The 17705-nt window shown below is 47.2% G+C and overlaps 1 protein-coding gene across 2 annotated transcripts in view; it reads left to right on the plus strand.

Moving 5' to 3' along the window:
• Positions 1-17705, plus strand: part of LOC129703182 (chloride channel protein 2-like) — a 496183-nt gene that overhangs the window by 407669 nt on the left and 70809 nt on the right. For both annotated transcript variants that reach the window (XM_055645357.1, XM_055645358.1), the window contains exons 17-18: positions 9332-9522; positions 16082-16184. In XM_055645357.1, coding sequence (XP_055501332.1) covers positions 9332-9522; positions 16082-16184 — 294 coding nt within the window. The remainder of the gene's footprint in view (positions 1-9331; positions 9523-16081; positions 16185-17705) is intronic.

Consider the following 17705-nt stretch of genomic DNA (forward strand, 5'->3'; position numbering starts at 1 on the left):
CAGGTTCGCTTTTATCATTTAAAAATAAATTGGATAGTTATATGGACGGGAAGGGAATGGAGGGTTATGGTATGAGTGCAGGCAGGTGGGACTAAGTGAAAAAAGTTGTTCGGCACGGACTTGTAGGGCCGAGGGCCTGTTTCCGCGTTGTAATTGTTATATGGTTATATATGGTTATATGGTTATTGAAGTATGCAAAGAAAGTGTTCTTTCTATGAAAATCAATTCCTGATCTATTTTGTACAACAGATCTATGCGGTGTTACTTTTTATTCTTGTTGTGCCTATCCCCAATGGCCTTGCAAAAGTGGTGCTGATGTTTTCCTTCCCCCTGACTCAGTCTGAAGAAGGGTCTCGACCCAAAACGTCACCTATTCCTTTTCTCTAAAGATGCTGTCTGACCAATTTTTTGTGTCTGTCTTGAACGACAGCACAGTTTCGATGAAGAGCCACTCACAGTTATGTAATATTTTATATATTGTGCTTTGCGATAACTGAGTGAGCGGCAAAGCTAATTTGGAGGACAAGTAATAGGTAACCACTTGCTCATTAGCTGGAGCTCCATACAAGCAAAACCTAGTCAGGATGATAGATTGGTTCCCCCACACAGTACCAGTCAATCAAATATGTTTTTCAACATTCCAGTCATTTCATGACTGATGTTTCTTTTCAATTCCAAAATACGTTGATTGTTCTGTATTGAAATTGGTGGAGAGGTGGGTTGTGTAAGGTAAGCAGCGCCTCTGTAGAAGGACTTGGACAGGTTGGGAGAGTTGGTCTTGTAGCGGATGCAACCAGGAAGACATCAGACCAACCTGGAGTCCTGTTTGCTGCCACAGTATCTCCAGTCTGTCCCCCTAATTAACTAGTCTGCGATCACTATTGCTCTGCCTGACTTCACCAGAGCCAGGACCATCGGCACAGGTCCAACTCATGCTGCTGAATGCTCAGCCCCCTCAACAGTGTCCAGAAGGGTACACCTTTATATCGAATAGTGAAAGGCTTGGATAACATGGATGTGGACAGGATGTTTCCACTAGTGGGAGAGTGTAGGACGAGAGGTCATAGCCTCAGGATTAAAGCGCAGGTATATGGGACTAGGGGAGATTATGTGTTCGGCACGGACTAGAAGGGTCGAGATGGCCTGTTTCCGTGCTGTAATTGTTATATGGTTATATGGTTATATTAAGGAAGGGAATGTACTGCACAAATAAAACAGGTTTAGGGACAGGAAGCAAATAGTGAAAGTTGGTGGACAGTGTTTAGAATGGGAAAGGATTGGAGTTGGAGCAGGTTTTTTGGATAACATAAATAAGGCACAAATTCTCAAACCATTCAGACAAATTCAGATGTTGTTCTCACCAAATTCAGAACTCCATAAAACCCTTGAGTTGCTGGGATTGTCTGAGAGAGGTTTGGACATCAAATGTGGTGAGAACAATAGAACAGAGCAACAGGCCCTTACAACAAGATGGCGCCTGCCTGCGGCAACTTTTACGGAGCTCCGGAAAATAAAATGCTCAACTACAACTTCCAACAACTTACCTGGATCAGAAAAACGGCAGAACTCGGTGCCGTTTCGGACAAGCTGCTGGAGCACCTCAAGGCTCTCGCAATTTTGCGATCTCCCGCAGCTGCGGGAACCCCGGACTTTAAACTTTCCCACGCTGGCTGTGGAACTCCCGACCCGACTGAGGATCCCAGGTACGGTACCTGGAGACCCCAGGATGATCCCCAGAGCCGACGGGCTGGATCTCCCATGAACAACGGAGCTGGAGCTGCCGTCTGTGAGGGAATCCCCGTTCCAGCGCAGGTCCGCAGAAACAACAGGTACAGCAAGTGCAGTACCTGGAAACAAAGTGGAAGCCTCCATTGTGTCCGGAAACGTGGCCGATGGGCAGGACTTCAGGTCAGAATGAAGCGCAGGGGACTTCGGCCCCCTCTCCCTACTATCCCACTGGATAATGTACAGTCCCTTGAAAACAAAGTGGAGGACTTAAGGGCAAGACTGCTGTATCAAAGGGAGCTGAGGGAATGCTCTGTGTCTGTTTCACAGAGACATGGCCCCCCCACAGCTCCCCACACTCAGCGGTCCAGCCTGAAGGGTTTCTCCATCCACTGTATGGACCGTACACTGGCATCTGGGAAAGGGAGAGGAGGGGGCGTCTGCCTCATGGTCAACTCTGCGTTGTGTTCAGATGTGGCAGTCCTGTCCAACTCCTGCTCTCCACACCTGGAACACCTGGCGGTGAAGTGCCTTCCCTTCTACCTCCCGAAAGAATTCACCTCCGTTATCCTGACCGCGGTCTACATCCCACCCCAGGCAGACGTCCGTCTGGCACTGGAGGACCTGCACGCTGTGGTAAACAAACACCAGACGTCTTACCCCGAGGCATTTACCACCATTGCTGGGGACTTCAATAAGGCGAACCTCAAGAAATCACTCCCCAACTTCCACCAACATGTCTCCTGCTGCACCAGAGGACCCAACACCCTCGACCACTGCTACACCACCATCAAGAATGCCTATCGTTCTATCCCTCGCCCTCACCTCGGTAAATCCGACCATACCGCGGTGCTGCTTCTTCCTGCCTCCAGGCAGCAATTGAAGAGCGCACCCCCAGAGGTGAGGACAGTACAGAGCTGGTCGGGGGGGGGGGGAGCAGAAGAACAACTACAGGACTGTTTGGAGCCTGTAGACTGGGCAATGTTCAAGGACTCGGCAACGGACTTGAACGAATACGCCACAGTGGTTACAGACTTCGTAAAGAAACGTGTGGAGGACTGCATCCCTACAAAAACCTTCCGAGTGTTTCCCAATCAGAAACGTTGGATGAACTTTGAGATCCGCACTTGAGAGGGCATTCATGTCCGATGATACAGTGGCCTACATGAAGTCCAGATACGACCTTGGTAAGGCCATCAAAAAGGCCAAAAGGGACTTCTGCTCCAAACTGGAGGATGAGACAGATGTTCGGCAGCTGTGGCGGGGCCTGAATGCAATCACCTCCTACAAGGCGAAACCAGGAGGCAGCTCTAATGTCGGTGAAACATCACTCCCTGACGAGCTCAATGTGTTTTACGCACGCTTTGACAGGGAGAATACTGATGTGCCTTCCCGATCCCCCATTCGCTGTGATGGCATTTCAGTCTCAGTCACAGAGGCCGACGTCAGGAAATCCTTCAGAGGGATGAACCCCCGAAAAGCACCTGGTCCTGATGGTATACCCGGTCGTGTTCTAAAAACCTGTGCGGACCAACTGGCGGGAATTTTTACGGACATTTTCAACCTCTCACTTCTGAGGGCTGAGGTCCCCACCTGCTTTAAAAGGGCATCAATTATACCGGTGCCCAAGAAGAGTAAGGTGACGTGCCTCAATGACTATCGACCAGTGGCACTAACGCCGGTGGTGATGAAGTGCTTTGAGAGGTTGATCATGGAGCAAATCAACTCCTACCTCGACAAAAACCTGGACCCACTGCAGTTCGCTTACCGCCACAACAGATCAATGGTGGATGCGATCTCGCTGGCCCTCCACTCCGCACTGGACCACTTGGACAACAAAAACTCATATGTCAGGCTGTTATTCCTTGATTACAGCTCGGCATTTAACACAATCATCCCCTCCAAACTGGTTACCAAACTCGCAGAACTGGGTCTCTGCGCATCCCTCTGCAACTGGATCCTCGACTTCCTCATCCACAGACCACAGTCTGTTTGTATTGGTGGAAATGTGTCAGCCTCGATAACAATCAGCACGGGAGCACCTCAAGGCTGCGTGCTCAGCCCCCTGCTGTACTCACTCTATACCCATGACTGCGTAGCCAACCACAGTGCGAACTCCATCATCAAGTTCGCTGACGACACCACTATTGTGGGGCGTATCACTGATGGGGATGAGTCAGAATATAGAAGGGAGATCGAGCAACTGTCCATATGGTGCCAGCACAATAACCTGGCCCTCAACACCAGCAAAACCAAGGAACTGATTGTGGACTTTGGAAGGAGTAGGAGGGGGACCCACAGCCCCATTTATATCAACGGGTCGATGGTTGAAAGGGTCAAGAACTTCAAATTCCTGGGCGTGCACATCTCTGAAGATCTTTCCTGGTCCGAGAACACTAATGCAATTATCAAAAATGCTCATCAGCGCCTCTACTTCCTTAGAAGATTACGGAGATTCGGATTGTCAAGGAAGACTCTCTCTAACCTCTACAGGTGCACAGTAGAGAGCATGCTGACCGGTTGCATCGTGGCTTGGTTCGGCAATTTGAGCGCCCTGGAGAGGAAAAGACTACAAAAAGTAGTAAACACTGCCCAGTCCATCATCGGCTCTGACCTTCCTTCCATCGAGGGGATTTATCGCAGTCGCTGCCTCAAAAAGGCTGGAAGTATCATCAAAGACCCACACCATCCTGGCCACACACTCATCTCCCTGCTACCTTAAGGTACAGGAGTCTGAAGACTGCAACAACCAGGTTCAGGAATAGCTACTTCCCCACAGCCATCAGGCTATTAAACCTGGCTCGGACAAAACTCTGATTATTAATAACCACTTTCTGCTATTTGCACTTTATCAGTTTATTTATTCATGTGTGTATATATTTATATCATGGTATATGGACACATTTATCTGATTTGTAATAAATGCCTACTATTTTCTGTGTGCTTAAGCAAAGCAAGAATTTCATTGTCCTATACAGGGACACATGACAATAAACTCACTTGAACTTGAAATGAAATGAAATGAAAAAATGAAATGATTCAATTAATTGTCATTGTCAGTGTACAGTACAGAGACAACGAAATGCATTAAACTTGAACCATTCCACGTTTTGGGTCGAGACCCTTCTTGAAAGTGTATTGTTTTGCTACTAGATTATATACACGGGATTAATACAGCATAATGCCTCTGGCATTAATTTAAGGGCCTGTCCCACGAGCATGCGACTGCATGTGGCAAGCGCGACCTAACGTGGTCGCTTGAGTCGTACGGCCTCGCGGGGCCGGTCCCACTTCGATCGCCGGAGCTGTATGGAGTTGTGCGGAGCTGGTCCCAACATCGCGCGGGGCTCCGGAAAACTGACAGTGTTCAAAAATTCCGCGCGGCAACGGCCTGCCGGCCCGCAGACACATTGAGGCCGTATGTCTCGATGCCGGACGCAGGGCGTCTTGATGCCGTACGTCACGCGCGAACTTCCCGCGGACTTCGCTCGAACTTCACGTCACACACTCGACCTCCGCGCGGCCCTCGCTTCTGGTTTGGTCGCGCTTGCCGCATCCAGTCGCATGCTTGTGGGACAGGCCCTTTAAAAAACTGATGTGCTAAACCCCTGATTTAATCCAGAATCAGAATTGCTTGTCTGGTCAGATAGTGGGGTGGAGAGGACATGGGAATTAGAAAGCTCCCGATTGTGCAACCCAGACAATAAATTCTGTATGATTCTAGCATCTAAACCGCAGCTCCATTCCACTTGTAGACTGGCCATCCATAGCAGGCAAGATGTTGAAATGTATATAACTCACGTCGCAGCGGCCTCGGCAGTCCGTTTGTCTTTTTGTTATTTTTTGTCCCGTTTTAATGTAGTTTTTAGTTATTTTTTTGTGTATGTGCGTGTGTATGTGTGCGTGTGTGTGTGTGGGGGGGGAAACTTTAAAAATCTTTCCCCTGCACGGAGAACCTGACCTTTTCCCTGTCGGGTCTCCGTTGTCGTTGGGGCTGCAACGTGGAGCGGCCTCCAGCAGGAACGACCTGGGGCTCCAGTCACGGAACTGCGGACCTACTCACCATCATGGAGCTGGCCGAGTCCGGAGCGGGAGGAGCGGTGGTGGCGCGCTGCTGCGACCCGACCCCCGGATATTCGGAGGCTTACCGCAGGTCTGGAAGACAGTAATATTAGGAGCCCGCAGGTCCCTGGTGGGAGACCGCTTTTCGGGGCTTCTGCAACGGCGACTTCTCCCGCCCAAGTCGCGGGGTCGATGAGTGCCTGGAGCTGGACCTTACATCATCGCCCCGCGTGGCTTCAACGGCTGCGGGAGTTTGCTAGAGCCCGCCAGGGGCTCCAACAACAAGACCCGGAGCGCGGCATTGCATCGCCCGGCGTGGCTTTAATGGCCGCGGGACAATTGCCATCGCCCGCCGGGGGCTTTGACTCTGACTCTGACATCAGGAGGGGAATGGGGAGTGCAGGGGAGAGATAAGTTTTTTTGCCTTCCATCACAGCGAGGAGGAGATGCGCTGTGATGGATGTCTGTGTAAATTGTGTTGTGTCTTGGGTCTTTTTTTTCATGTGTGTATGACTGCAGAAACAACATTTCATTTGAGCCTCTATGAAGTTCAAGTGACAAATAAATTGTATTGTGTATTGTGTATTGTGTGTGATTTTTGTTTGAATGTTTTTTCACTTCTTGAATTAGTGTTCACAGTAAGATTCTTAACTTGTTGATTAAGAGAGTTGGTTAAACTTGGAACCAGAAAGATACTGCAGATATTTTAGAAAGTAAACATTGATTACTACAAAACTGGGTGGAGGTTTGTGTTAGAATGAATGATGTTGGTTTACACCGAAGATAGACCCAAAATGCTGGAGTAACTCAGTGGGACAGGCAGCATCTCTGGAGAGAAGGAATGGGTGACGTTTCAGGTCAAGTCCCTTCTTCAGGCCCGACCCGAAACGTCACCCATTCCTTCTATCCAGAGATGTAGCCTATCCCACTGAGTTACTCCAGCATTTTGGGTCTATTTTGAGTGGAGCATTTTGGGGGAAAACAAGATTGCAACATGTTTAGGACATAGGGTTATTTATGCACTGTGAAATTAAAGTGTATATTCCATCTTTGATTTCTCTTTCCCTTTGTAATTATTTATCCTGTTCCAATGGGTATTAATTAATTAATTAACCAGAGATAAAGTATTTTAAGGAATTTTATTCCTTAAAATAAAATTCCTTGAAATATTTTTTCTACTCCTGACTAGTTTTCTTCCTTCTTTTTCTTTCCTGCTGCTTTTTCGAGTTTGTATATTGTCACGTGCACCGAGATACAGTGAAAAGCTTTTGTTGCGTGCTATCCAGTCAGTGAGACAGACAGTACATGATTACAATCGAGCCATGCACAGTGTATCTGCAGAAATGTAAAAAGTGTGGATTTAAGATGTGATTGTAGGTCTGTTTCTGTGGCTAGTAAGCGAATAGTTGGCTGGGTTAGGCACCAGATTGTTTCAACATACCTTGTTTGCAACATTGTCCATTTTGTATCCTCCTTTCCCGGATCAGTGCTGGCATCTTGATTTGGCTATCCAACGGTTCAGTATTCAGACGAAAAATTGAGGATCGGCCAAAATTAACACTCAGCAAATTGAGTATCATCATTTGTCGCTAGTGTGACATATACAAAATGATAGGCATACATTATTTGGTACACAAAATTGCTGGAGAAACTCAGCGGGTGCAGCAGCATCTATGGAGCGAAGGAAATAGGCAACTTTTCAGGCCGAATCCCTTCTTCAGACTGATGGGGGGTGGGGGGGGAAGAAGGAAGGAAAAGGGGAGGAGGAGGAGCCCGAGGGCGGGGGGATGGGAGGAGACAGCTCGAGGGTTAAGGAACGGGAGGAGACAGTAAGGGTTAGCAAAATTGGGAGAATTCAATGTTAATGCCACCCGGACGCAAGGTCACCAGGCGGAATATGAGGTGCTGTTCCTCCAATTTCCGGTGTTGCTCACTCTGGCAATGGAGGAGACCCAGGACAGAGAGGTCGGATTGGGAATGGGAGGGGGAGTTGAAGTGCTGAGCCACCGGGAGGTCAGGTTGGTTATTGCGGACTGAGCGGAGGTGTTCGGCGAAACGATCGCCCAACCTCCGCTTAGTCTCACCGATGTAGATCAGCTGACATCTAGAGCAGCGGATGCAGTAGATGAGGTTGGAGGAGATACCGGTGAACCTCTGTCGCACCTGGAACGACTGCTTGGGTCCTTGAATGGAGTCGAGGGGGGAGGTGAAGGGACGGGTGTTGCATTTCTTGCGGTTGCAACGGAAAGTGCCCAGGGAAGGGGTGGTACGGGAGGGAAGGGAAGAATTGACAAGGGAGTTGCATACATCATTTGTTTGAGTGAGTGTAATTTAAAATCACCTTTACCACAGTAGGCTTCCAATTCATACTCTCTTAAATACTGCACCAGTTTATGTTTCCAACATCAGTACTTTTTTATTCTTGCATGGACAAGTTGCTTCTATCCAGAGATGCTGCCTGTCCTGCTGAGTTACTCCAGCATTTTATGTCTATCTTTGCTGTAAACCAGCATCTGCAGTTTCTTCCTACGCAATTCTATGGCCACCTTTGAACGCTGTACATTATGCAATGCAAAAGTGTTCCTGACTTATCAATCTCCCATGACGGGTTGTGTACACTAATTATTACGCAGTGTACAGTTTATCCAACCAGCGTGTCATCTTAAAACTGCACCATGTAACTATTGACGAGTATTACTGTGCCTGAAAATGCATTCTGTTTTTCCATTCTGAACATTGTACTACAGTAGAAGGCAAGCACATTCGATGAAAGCTTTTCACCTTTATGTAATAACTAGGGTTGCCAACTGTCCCATATTAGTCGGGACATCCCGTATATACGGCCAAATTGGTTTTTCCTATACGGGACCACCCTTGTCCCATATTTGGCTGCTACTACTCGGGTCGAGGGGACTGTTGGGTCAGAGCACCACGTTCAGCCCCGCCTCACCCGTCCCGATGTAGTGCAGCCCGTGGAGTGCAGCAGCAGGGCCTCGCCCATGGCCCCGTCGGTTGGCAGCCCGGTCTTTGGACCTTTGCTTACCGCCGACACCACCGACACCCCTCCTTCTCATGGCCGATCATTGGTCCATAAGTTGGATGGGGTGCCGGTCTTTGCGCGCAATGTCGCGCGTGCCGGGCCAAAACCCCTTAGCTTTGTGTGCAGTCCAGCACCCGGGGCCAACTCATCATTCACCCAGCCACGGCCGAGTCGGGCAACAAATTACTTTGGGAAGTTGTCCCTTAATTTGACCTTTTGTCCCTTATTTGGGAGTGAGAAAGTTGGCAACGCTAGTAATAACTCTATAGCTCTCTGAACTATATGGCTGATTAAAATGACCTCTGTTTTCTTTTTGTCAGCAAAGCAAATGTGAAAGCATGAATTCAGGTGCGTGTAATTGTCTATCTCTAGCAAGTGTAGATGGTTCATATTATAGAGAGTAGTATTGTGGTGAATTGATGGGTGGATATCAGCATTTCTGGTTTACATTGAGTACTGACTTGATATCTATAAGTATTTAACTTGGGCTGATTACACCCTTAGATTCCATGATCCTGCTGGGCTCCATTGAAAGGAATCAACTGCAAGCCCTTATTAATAATCAACTGAGCAGACAAAGGAGAATGGACTACCTTCGACAGAAAGCTCAGACGGAGGAGAAGGTGGATCCAGACTCAGTCAGAATTATTGAAGAAGGAAACAAAGATGCACATGATTCTGGAGTCAGGTTTGAGGTGAGCAATTAGACCCACAGGAGGGAAACACACTAATCACTAGTCCACTATCTTGAACTTTATTAAATCAAATGAACTGTTTAATTTGTATTTACTAATTACTATTGAAATTGAGGGTGGCTATCATCCTGTGGTAAACTGACACCATTGTGTATGAGACCTTTGTGCAATCGATAAAGAATCTAGTGTCTGCAGCACTATCTCCTTTGCACCAAGGTACCAGGTTGATAAAGATGTTCTCCTCCTCTCTCCGACGTGAGTTACTCTCAGGTAGACAAAAGTGCTGGAGAAACTCGGCGGGTGCAGCAGCATCTATGGAGCGAAGGAAATAGGCAACGTTTCAGGCCGAAACCCTTCTTCAGACTGATGAGTTACTCTCAGTCTGGAGAAGGGTCTCGGCTTGAAACGTCACCCATTCCTTCTCTCCAGAGATGCTGCCTGACCTGCTGAGTTACTCCAGCATTTTGTGTCTTATCTTCAGTTTAAACCTGCATCAACAGTTCCTTCCTTCACACCAGGTTGATAATGCGCCCCATTAATATTTTAATAATTTACAGGATATGGGCATTGCTGGCTAGCCTAGACTTCACTGGCCTTGACAATCCCTGCATTTCTACTGATGAAGATACATTCCTGGTACCATTGGGTGGAAAGTTTCAGTACTTCAGGGGCGGCATGGTGGTGCAGCGGTAGAGTTGCTGCCTTACAACAGCAGAGACCCGGGTTTGATCCTGACTACCAGTGTTTGATCTATACGGAGTTTATATGTTCCCCCTGTGACATGTGTGGGTTTTCTCTGAGATCTTTAGTTTCCTCCCGCACTCCAAAGATGTACAGATTTGTAGGTTAATTGGCTTGGTATAAGTGTAAATTCCCTAGTGTGTGTAGGATAGTGTTAATGTGCAGGGATCGCTGGTCGGTGCGGACTTGATGGGCCGAAGGGCCTGTTCCGCACTGTATCTCCAAACTAAACTACTGGGAACCACTGTTTAAGAAGGAACTGCAGATGCTGGAAAAGTAGACAAAAATGCTGTAGACACTCGGGTAGAAGTAGACAAAAATACTGGAGAAACTCAGCGGGTGAGGCAGCATCTATGGAGCGAAGGAAATAGGCGACGTTTCGGGTCGAGACCCTTCTTCAGACTGATGTGAGGGTGGGAAGAAGAAAGGAAGAGGCGGAGACAGTGCGCTGAGAGGGACCTGGGCAGGGGAGGAGGAAGCAGGGACTACCTGAAATTAGAGAAGTCAATGTTCATACCGCTGGGGTGTAAACTACCCAAGCAAAATAAGAGGTGCTGCTCCTCCAAGTTATGGTGGGACTCACTCTGGCCATGGAGTGGAACCACTAATATCTTGTGAGGTGTGGCAATCGATTTGACTCGTATCCTTGTCTTTTTCACAGAGGAGGCTGTGGGATTGGAAGGTGCTATCCGAGTGGCCTGGCTAACACAGTGCCTTTCATGAGATTAGCTCAATTAACAGAAATAAGCATATTTCAAATATAATCCGTGTCAAATCACTACTGTTTTAGATACCAGAACAGCTGTTGTTAATTTAACTTTGTTTAAACCACAAGCCTGCTTTAACTTGCAGTGACATCGTTTGGAATGTCTTTGTTTAAATCTTGCACAAGCCCCGTTTCCCTGGTCATTTTCAACTCTACGGGTTTTCTTTCCAATGGTATTTTTAAACTCTCCTGCACACTCTCTTCCATGTTCTTTACAGAAAGTCTTTGTGTTTCTTGAACTACCTTTTAATTCACTGGGTCTCTGTGACAATCCCTGAACTCTACTTGAAAAGAAAATAAGGATAGTGTATACAAAGAAGAAATAAGATTCTAGAAGATGCAAACCATTTTAATTGGCATATTTCCTCCGGTCTAACGCACATAATTTCAGTATTCCCATATTTATGTTTTAGAAGGAACTACAGATTGGCACCTAAAATTAGGTTCCACTGTACTGTTTTGTACTGTATTAACTTCTAATAAAATAAACAAAAAAAAACCAACAAAAGAAGGAACTGCAGATGCTAGATCCCTGGTCAATTTGTCCCTTCCCACCCGAACCACCCCCTCTCCGAGTACTTTCCCTTGCAACTGCAAGAAATGCTACACTTGTCGCTTTACCTCCCCCCCCTCCCCTTGACTCCATTCCAGGACCCAAGCAGTCCTTCCAGGTGCGGCAGAGGTTCACCTGCACCTCCTCCAACCTCATCTATTGCATCCGCTGCTCCAGGTGTCGGCTGCTCTACATCGGTGAGACCAAGCGTAGGCTTGGCGATCGCTTCGCCCAACACCTCCGCTCGGTTCGCAATAACCAACCTGATCTCCCGGTGTCTCAGCACTTCAACTCCCCCTCCCATTCTGAATCCGATCTTTCTGTCCTGGGCCTCCTCCATGGCCAGAGTGAGGCCCACCGTAAATTGGAGGAGCAGCACCTCATATTTTGTTTGGGCAGTTTACACCCCAGCGGTTTGAACATTGACTTCTCCAATATCAGGTAGTCCTTACTTTCACCTCCCCTTCTCAGCTCTCCCTCAGCCCACTGGCTCCACATCTTCCTTTCTTCTCCCCCCCCCCCCCCCCCCCCCCCCCCCCCCCCTCCCCCCACATCAGTCTGAAGAGGGGTTTCGGCCCGAAACGTTGCCTATTCATTCGCTGCCTCACAAGCTGAGTATATCCAGCACTTTTGTCTACCATTCCCATATTTATTACATTTTATGACTTTTAAAGAAAATAAGGTAACTGGAAATAGAGTCACAAGACACCACAGATGTTGTTACCTGGAAGGTAAAATAAACTGCTGGAGGAACTCGTCATGTCACTCATCATCTATGGAGGTAAAGGGATAATTAGCATTGAAGCTTGAGACCACATCGGGACTGGGAGTGCGTATAAACAAACAACAGTTGAGCAAAGACAAACACAATACCCCCAAGACTATGTCGTTTGGAGCTTATTTGAAGTTGTAGTGTTTAATAGCCCGATGGTTGAAGGGAAGAAACTTCTCCTAAATCTGTACATTAGTATTTGGGCTGTTGTGCCTTCTTCCCGATGGCAGGGGTGAGAGGCGTGTGTGGCCAGGGTGGTGTGGGTCTCTGATGCTGGCTGCCTTTTTGAGGCAGCGACTCTGGTAGATCTCGATCTCGTCGATGGTGGGGATGTCAGTACCAGTGATGGACTGAGTGGCGTTCACCACTTTCTGCAATCTTCTTCATTCCTGGGCATTCGATTTGCTGAATCAGCCGTATTGCACCAGTCAGTATGCTCTCTACCGTACACATGTAGAAGTTCAAGAGAGTATTTGTTGACGTTGATGGGCTTTCTTTCTGATTGCATCAATGTGCTGGGCCCTGGACAGATCTTCACAGATATGCACACACAGGGATTTGAAGGGTTTGACTCTCCACCACTGTCCTGACCTGTATAAATAGATGAGAGGTAAGGCAGGGGCTGGCAGGTGGAGCCAGGTGAGGAGGAGGGTGATGGGCATGGTACCCGTCCAGGACGTCGAAGGACAAGAAGTGGAAGCCAAGATACCAAACGTACATCACGTCGAAAAGCCAAGATACCGAATGGACAAGACACAGAACGGACAAGACACAGAACGGACAAGACACAGAACGGACAAGACACAGAACGGACAAGATGTCTCCGGGGATGGGATTGGTCCGAGACCTTGTCAATTATCGACAAAGGTCAGCGATTGGTCTAGACGCCCCACGTCCATCACACCACTGGCCGCGGGGAGACGGGAGGGTGGGGGGAGAGGGAGCTTGAGCTTGCGTTTGTAAATTGGTGGCAGTGACTCCAAGCTGCTTCGATTGCCACAGAGGCTTTTTGACGTTGTGTCTGTTTGGCGTCAGATTGTTTTTCTGCTTAAAATCTGATGGTGAATGGACATGATGTCGCAGCAGCTTGGAGTCACTGTCATTATTTTACAAATGCAAGCTCAAGCTCCCCCCCCCCCCCCCCCCCTCCACCTTCCTGCCTTCCACCGGCCAGTAGCGGGGGTCCGGACCAATCGCTGACAAGGTCTCGGACAAATCCCGTCCCCGGAGACGTCATGTCCGTTCGGCGGCTGTTCGACGTCATGTCCGTTCTGCGTCTTGTCCTTTCAGCGTGTTGTCCGTTCGGCTTTGTATCCTTTCGGAGTTGTGTTCGTTCGGTATCTTGGCTTCCATTTCTTAGCTTCGGCTTCTCGTCCTCCGATGTCCTGTCCACACATAGCTGGGCACATGTAGGGGAGATGGTTTAGGGGTGGGATTCGTGGGTAATGTTAGAGTAATTTAGGGTTGAACAAAATGGGGTGCAGGGATGCGAGGCTGGAGTTTGAGACGGGAAGCTGGGAAATACAGACATAAGAGAATACAGATGCAGGAATCTAATAAGTAAAGAAGATGACAAGTGGAACCAGGTAAGGGAGGAATGTGTAGGAAGGAACTGCAGATGCTGGTTTACACCAAAGATAGACACAATTTGCTGGGGTAACTCAGCGGGTCAGGCAGTATCTCTGGAAAGAAGGAATGGGTGGCGTTTTGGGACGAGATGATGAGGGGGAGAGATTGGAGACCTAGTATCAGGCAGATGGAACCAGCTAATGAAGGAGAACAAAACTGGATGACGGGGCCATGTTGTGTGGGTGTACAGAAGGAGAGAGAAAAGACTGCAAGGTAGAGCAGGTAACATGAAATTGGAAAATTCAGTGTTTTTACCATTGGGTGTAGATATAGATTATTCATGTAGAAGATAATGAGATGGGTGTAGGTGTAATGTTAGCAATGCAACAACAATTCTGCATCATGGATCTCTGCTTGACTGTATTGTTCATAAATTGGTTTTAGTAAATCATGAAAGATGTATTGTATTGTTTCACTGTTTAATATCACTGTAATATTTTAAAGCTTTAGCAATGGGTGTTATTTTCACTGTTTTGGTGTTAACTTCTTAGATTTGTGAATACATTTATGAAATGGGCAATATTTCTAATCAATCCTACAGATTTTTTAGCAAACTCGTGTTATCAGTTCAGTCAATGATCAATGAAATTCATTCATGAAGAAAATCAATATTTAAAGGATAGCCTGCTCTTCCAAGTTTGAATTTCATCCTATAGCCAGGGGAAAAGATGGTTAGTTGACCGTTTGCTTGTAATTTTTTTTCTTGAAGTCCTGTCATCAATATAAAGACATAAATCCTACTATCCCCATCAAAAGAGCAGGTGTCCAAAACCTATTGCAATGCATTTAAGACCTAACTGCAAAGTCTTTGAGTTTCACCAGGTTCAAAACCTGATTGTGTAGGAAGGAACTGCAGATGCGAGTTTACATCGAAGAAAGACACAGAATGCTGGAGTAACTGAGTGGGACATGCAGCATTTCTGGAGGGGAGGAATAGGTGATGTTTTAGGTTGAGACCCTTCTTCTGGCTGAGAATCAGGGGGAGAGGGAAACGCAGAGATATGGAAGGGTGAGGTGTGAAAATGTGACATCAAAGGGGATGAAAATAAAATGTAGAATTGATCATTGTTAGGTAGGGGAAGGCGACAACGAAGCATACAAAGATAAAATGTAATCAAGGGAACAGTCAGACTGGTCAGAGAACTAGGGTGGGGGAGGGGATGGAAAGAGAGGGAAAGTAAGGGTTACTTTAAGTTAGATAAGTCAATGTTCATACCGCTGGGGTGTAAGCTGCCCAAGGGAAATATGAGATGCTGTTCCTCCATTTGGCATTGGGCCTTACTCTAATAATGAGGTAGGCCCAGGACAGACTGATCAGTGTGGGAATGGGAGGGAGAGTTAAAGTGTTTAGCACCCATGAGATCAGGTAGGTTTAGGCAGACTGACTGGAGGTGTTCAGCGAAACGATCGCAGAGCCTGCGCTTTGTCTCGCCGATATCAAGACCTGGATGGTTTAGAACTAAATCCCAGCAGGATGTGGGCCATCTGGTCACTTAATGTATACACGGCAAATCGTAACCACCTTTTGTCAATGAATCCCTGAGTCACCTGGATTAAGCAATGGGTGGTATCATCACATCCTGCCTTCAATGTAAATTGAAAGATAAAACTCCTTTCCAAATAACTCGAATATTATTTACAATCTTCAAATTTAATTTATAAATTTGCTGCAGTCGTATGTAAGTAGAATAGTGAAGATGTGGATTATTTGGAAAACATTGTTTAGTCGGCCTATTGTGCAGCAATAGAGTCGCCAGAGACGAGGGTTCAATCCCGACTACTGGTGCTGACTAACCAGAGTTTGTACGTTCTCCCTGTAACCATGTGAGTTTTCTCTGGGTGCTATGGTTTCCCCCCACATTCCTAAAACAAGCGGGTTTCTGTATATTGGCTTCTGTAAATGATTCCTAATGTGTGGGATAGAACTAGTGTACGGATGGTTGCTGGTTGGCATGGACTCGGTGGGCTGAAGAGCCTGTTTCCACGCTGCATCTCTAAACTAAGCTAAACATTACGTTAGGTCACGGGATTTGCAGGATTGTTGTTTCAAATGATGCGACAATAACTGGTGCTTTTTTTGAACACTTTTTCTCTTCAGATTGGGACTGAGGAATCATCATTTTCTCCAAGTCGAAATGGATCACAAAAGCCACTGAAGCCAGCATTAAAGCGAGTTCCAAGCAGTGCACATGATATGCCAGGTATGTATAAATGGCAGATAGAAATTATAAAGTTCGTGGATAACTAAATGTGACTTTATTTAAAACAGTTCATTGGCTGGAGGAGTTTGGGTGCTTCCAAAGGATTGTACTTTGAGGACGTGTGTTAATAATGACACAAACTGATGATTTCTTTGTTACATTGAAAATTATGTGAATCAATGTGTAACTAGGTCACATTCTGAGATTTGATTTTCTAATTGAATATGACCACTGTATATTCCACTGGATGTGCCCCCATGAATATTCTCCCCTAGTCCCAACAATCAGTAATCTCGGACATTTATAAAAGTCATTTTATGTCAGGATATCTTTAAATAAAAATAAAAATCTGACCACGTTGAAAGCTACTGCATGGAAGCCAATGCAGAAAACTTGTGCAATCTGTTCAAATAATGATGTCTGCAATTGTTTCTGTTTTACAAATAATTTATTCCAGCTCTTGTATCAAAAATTCTCATGAATATCACTAAGCCAAAGCATGTCAAAATGTAATTACTCTCAACTCCTGGTGGAGGTTTTAGACTGGCATAACTACAGCATGCTAATATTGTAGCTTAAATGTGGATAAAGAAATTTTAAGAGACTGGTAGAGGAAGGTTATTGTTTAGATTGGAGGCCTGATGTCCTGTGATATGCTGCAGGGATTGGTGTTGGGTCCATTGTTGTTTGTCATTTATATGGACTATTTGATTGAGAATGTCATTGGCATGGTTAATAAATTTGGAGATGACACCAAAACTGGCAGTAAAGTGGAGAAGGCGTCTAAGATTACAACACGATCTTGATGACGTAAATTGTGTGTCAGGCAAGTTACTGGAGAGTATACTGAGGGATAAGATATATATCTTATCCGGCACCGCGTTAGAGTTGCTGCCTTACAGCACTTGCAGCGCCAGAGACCCGGGTTCTATCCCGACGATCTGTACAGAGTTTGTACGTTCTCCCCGTGACCGCGTGGGTTTTCTCTGAGATCTTCGGTTTCCTCCCACACTCCAAAGACGTACAGGTTTGTAGGTTAATTGGCTTGGTATGTGTAAAAATTGTCCCTAGTGTGTGTAGGATAGTGAGGGGGAGACGGGGTGGGGAGGGTGAGAAGAGGGGGAGGAGGAAACGGGAGAGATTTGGGATGGAGAGGAGAGCAGGGTAGGGGGAGGAGAGTGGGGAGTGGGTGGAGAGCGGGGGAGGGCAAGAAGGGGGGAGAGGGGTAGCAGGGAGTGGTGCAAGAGAGAGAGGGGAAGGGGGGAGATGGGGGTGGGAGGAGAGAGAGGGAGGGGGTGAGGAGAGAGGGGGAAGGGGGAGGAGAAGAGTGTGGTGGGGAGGGGATGAGAGAGGGGTGGGGGAAGGGGAGAGAAGGAGGAGGGGAAGGAGGCAGCAGAGAGGGAAGAGTGAGGAGAGGGGGGGAAAGGGAGGAGGAGAGGGGTGCGGGAGGGTGGGAGAGGGGTGGGGTAAGGGGAAGAGTGGGGAGGGGTAGGGGGGGTGGTGGAAGAGAGGGATGGGGCG

The sequence above is a fragment of the Leucoraja erinacea genome, chromosome 14 (genome assembly GCF_028641065.1).
Source record: "Leucoraja erinacea ecotype New England chromosome 14, Leri_hhj_1, whole genome shotgun sequence".
In the NCBI taxonomy this organism is placed as follows: Eukaryota; Metazoa; Chordata; class Chondrichthyes; order Rajiformes; family Rajidae; genus Leucoraja; species Leucoraja erinaceus.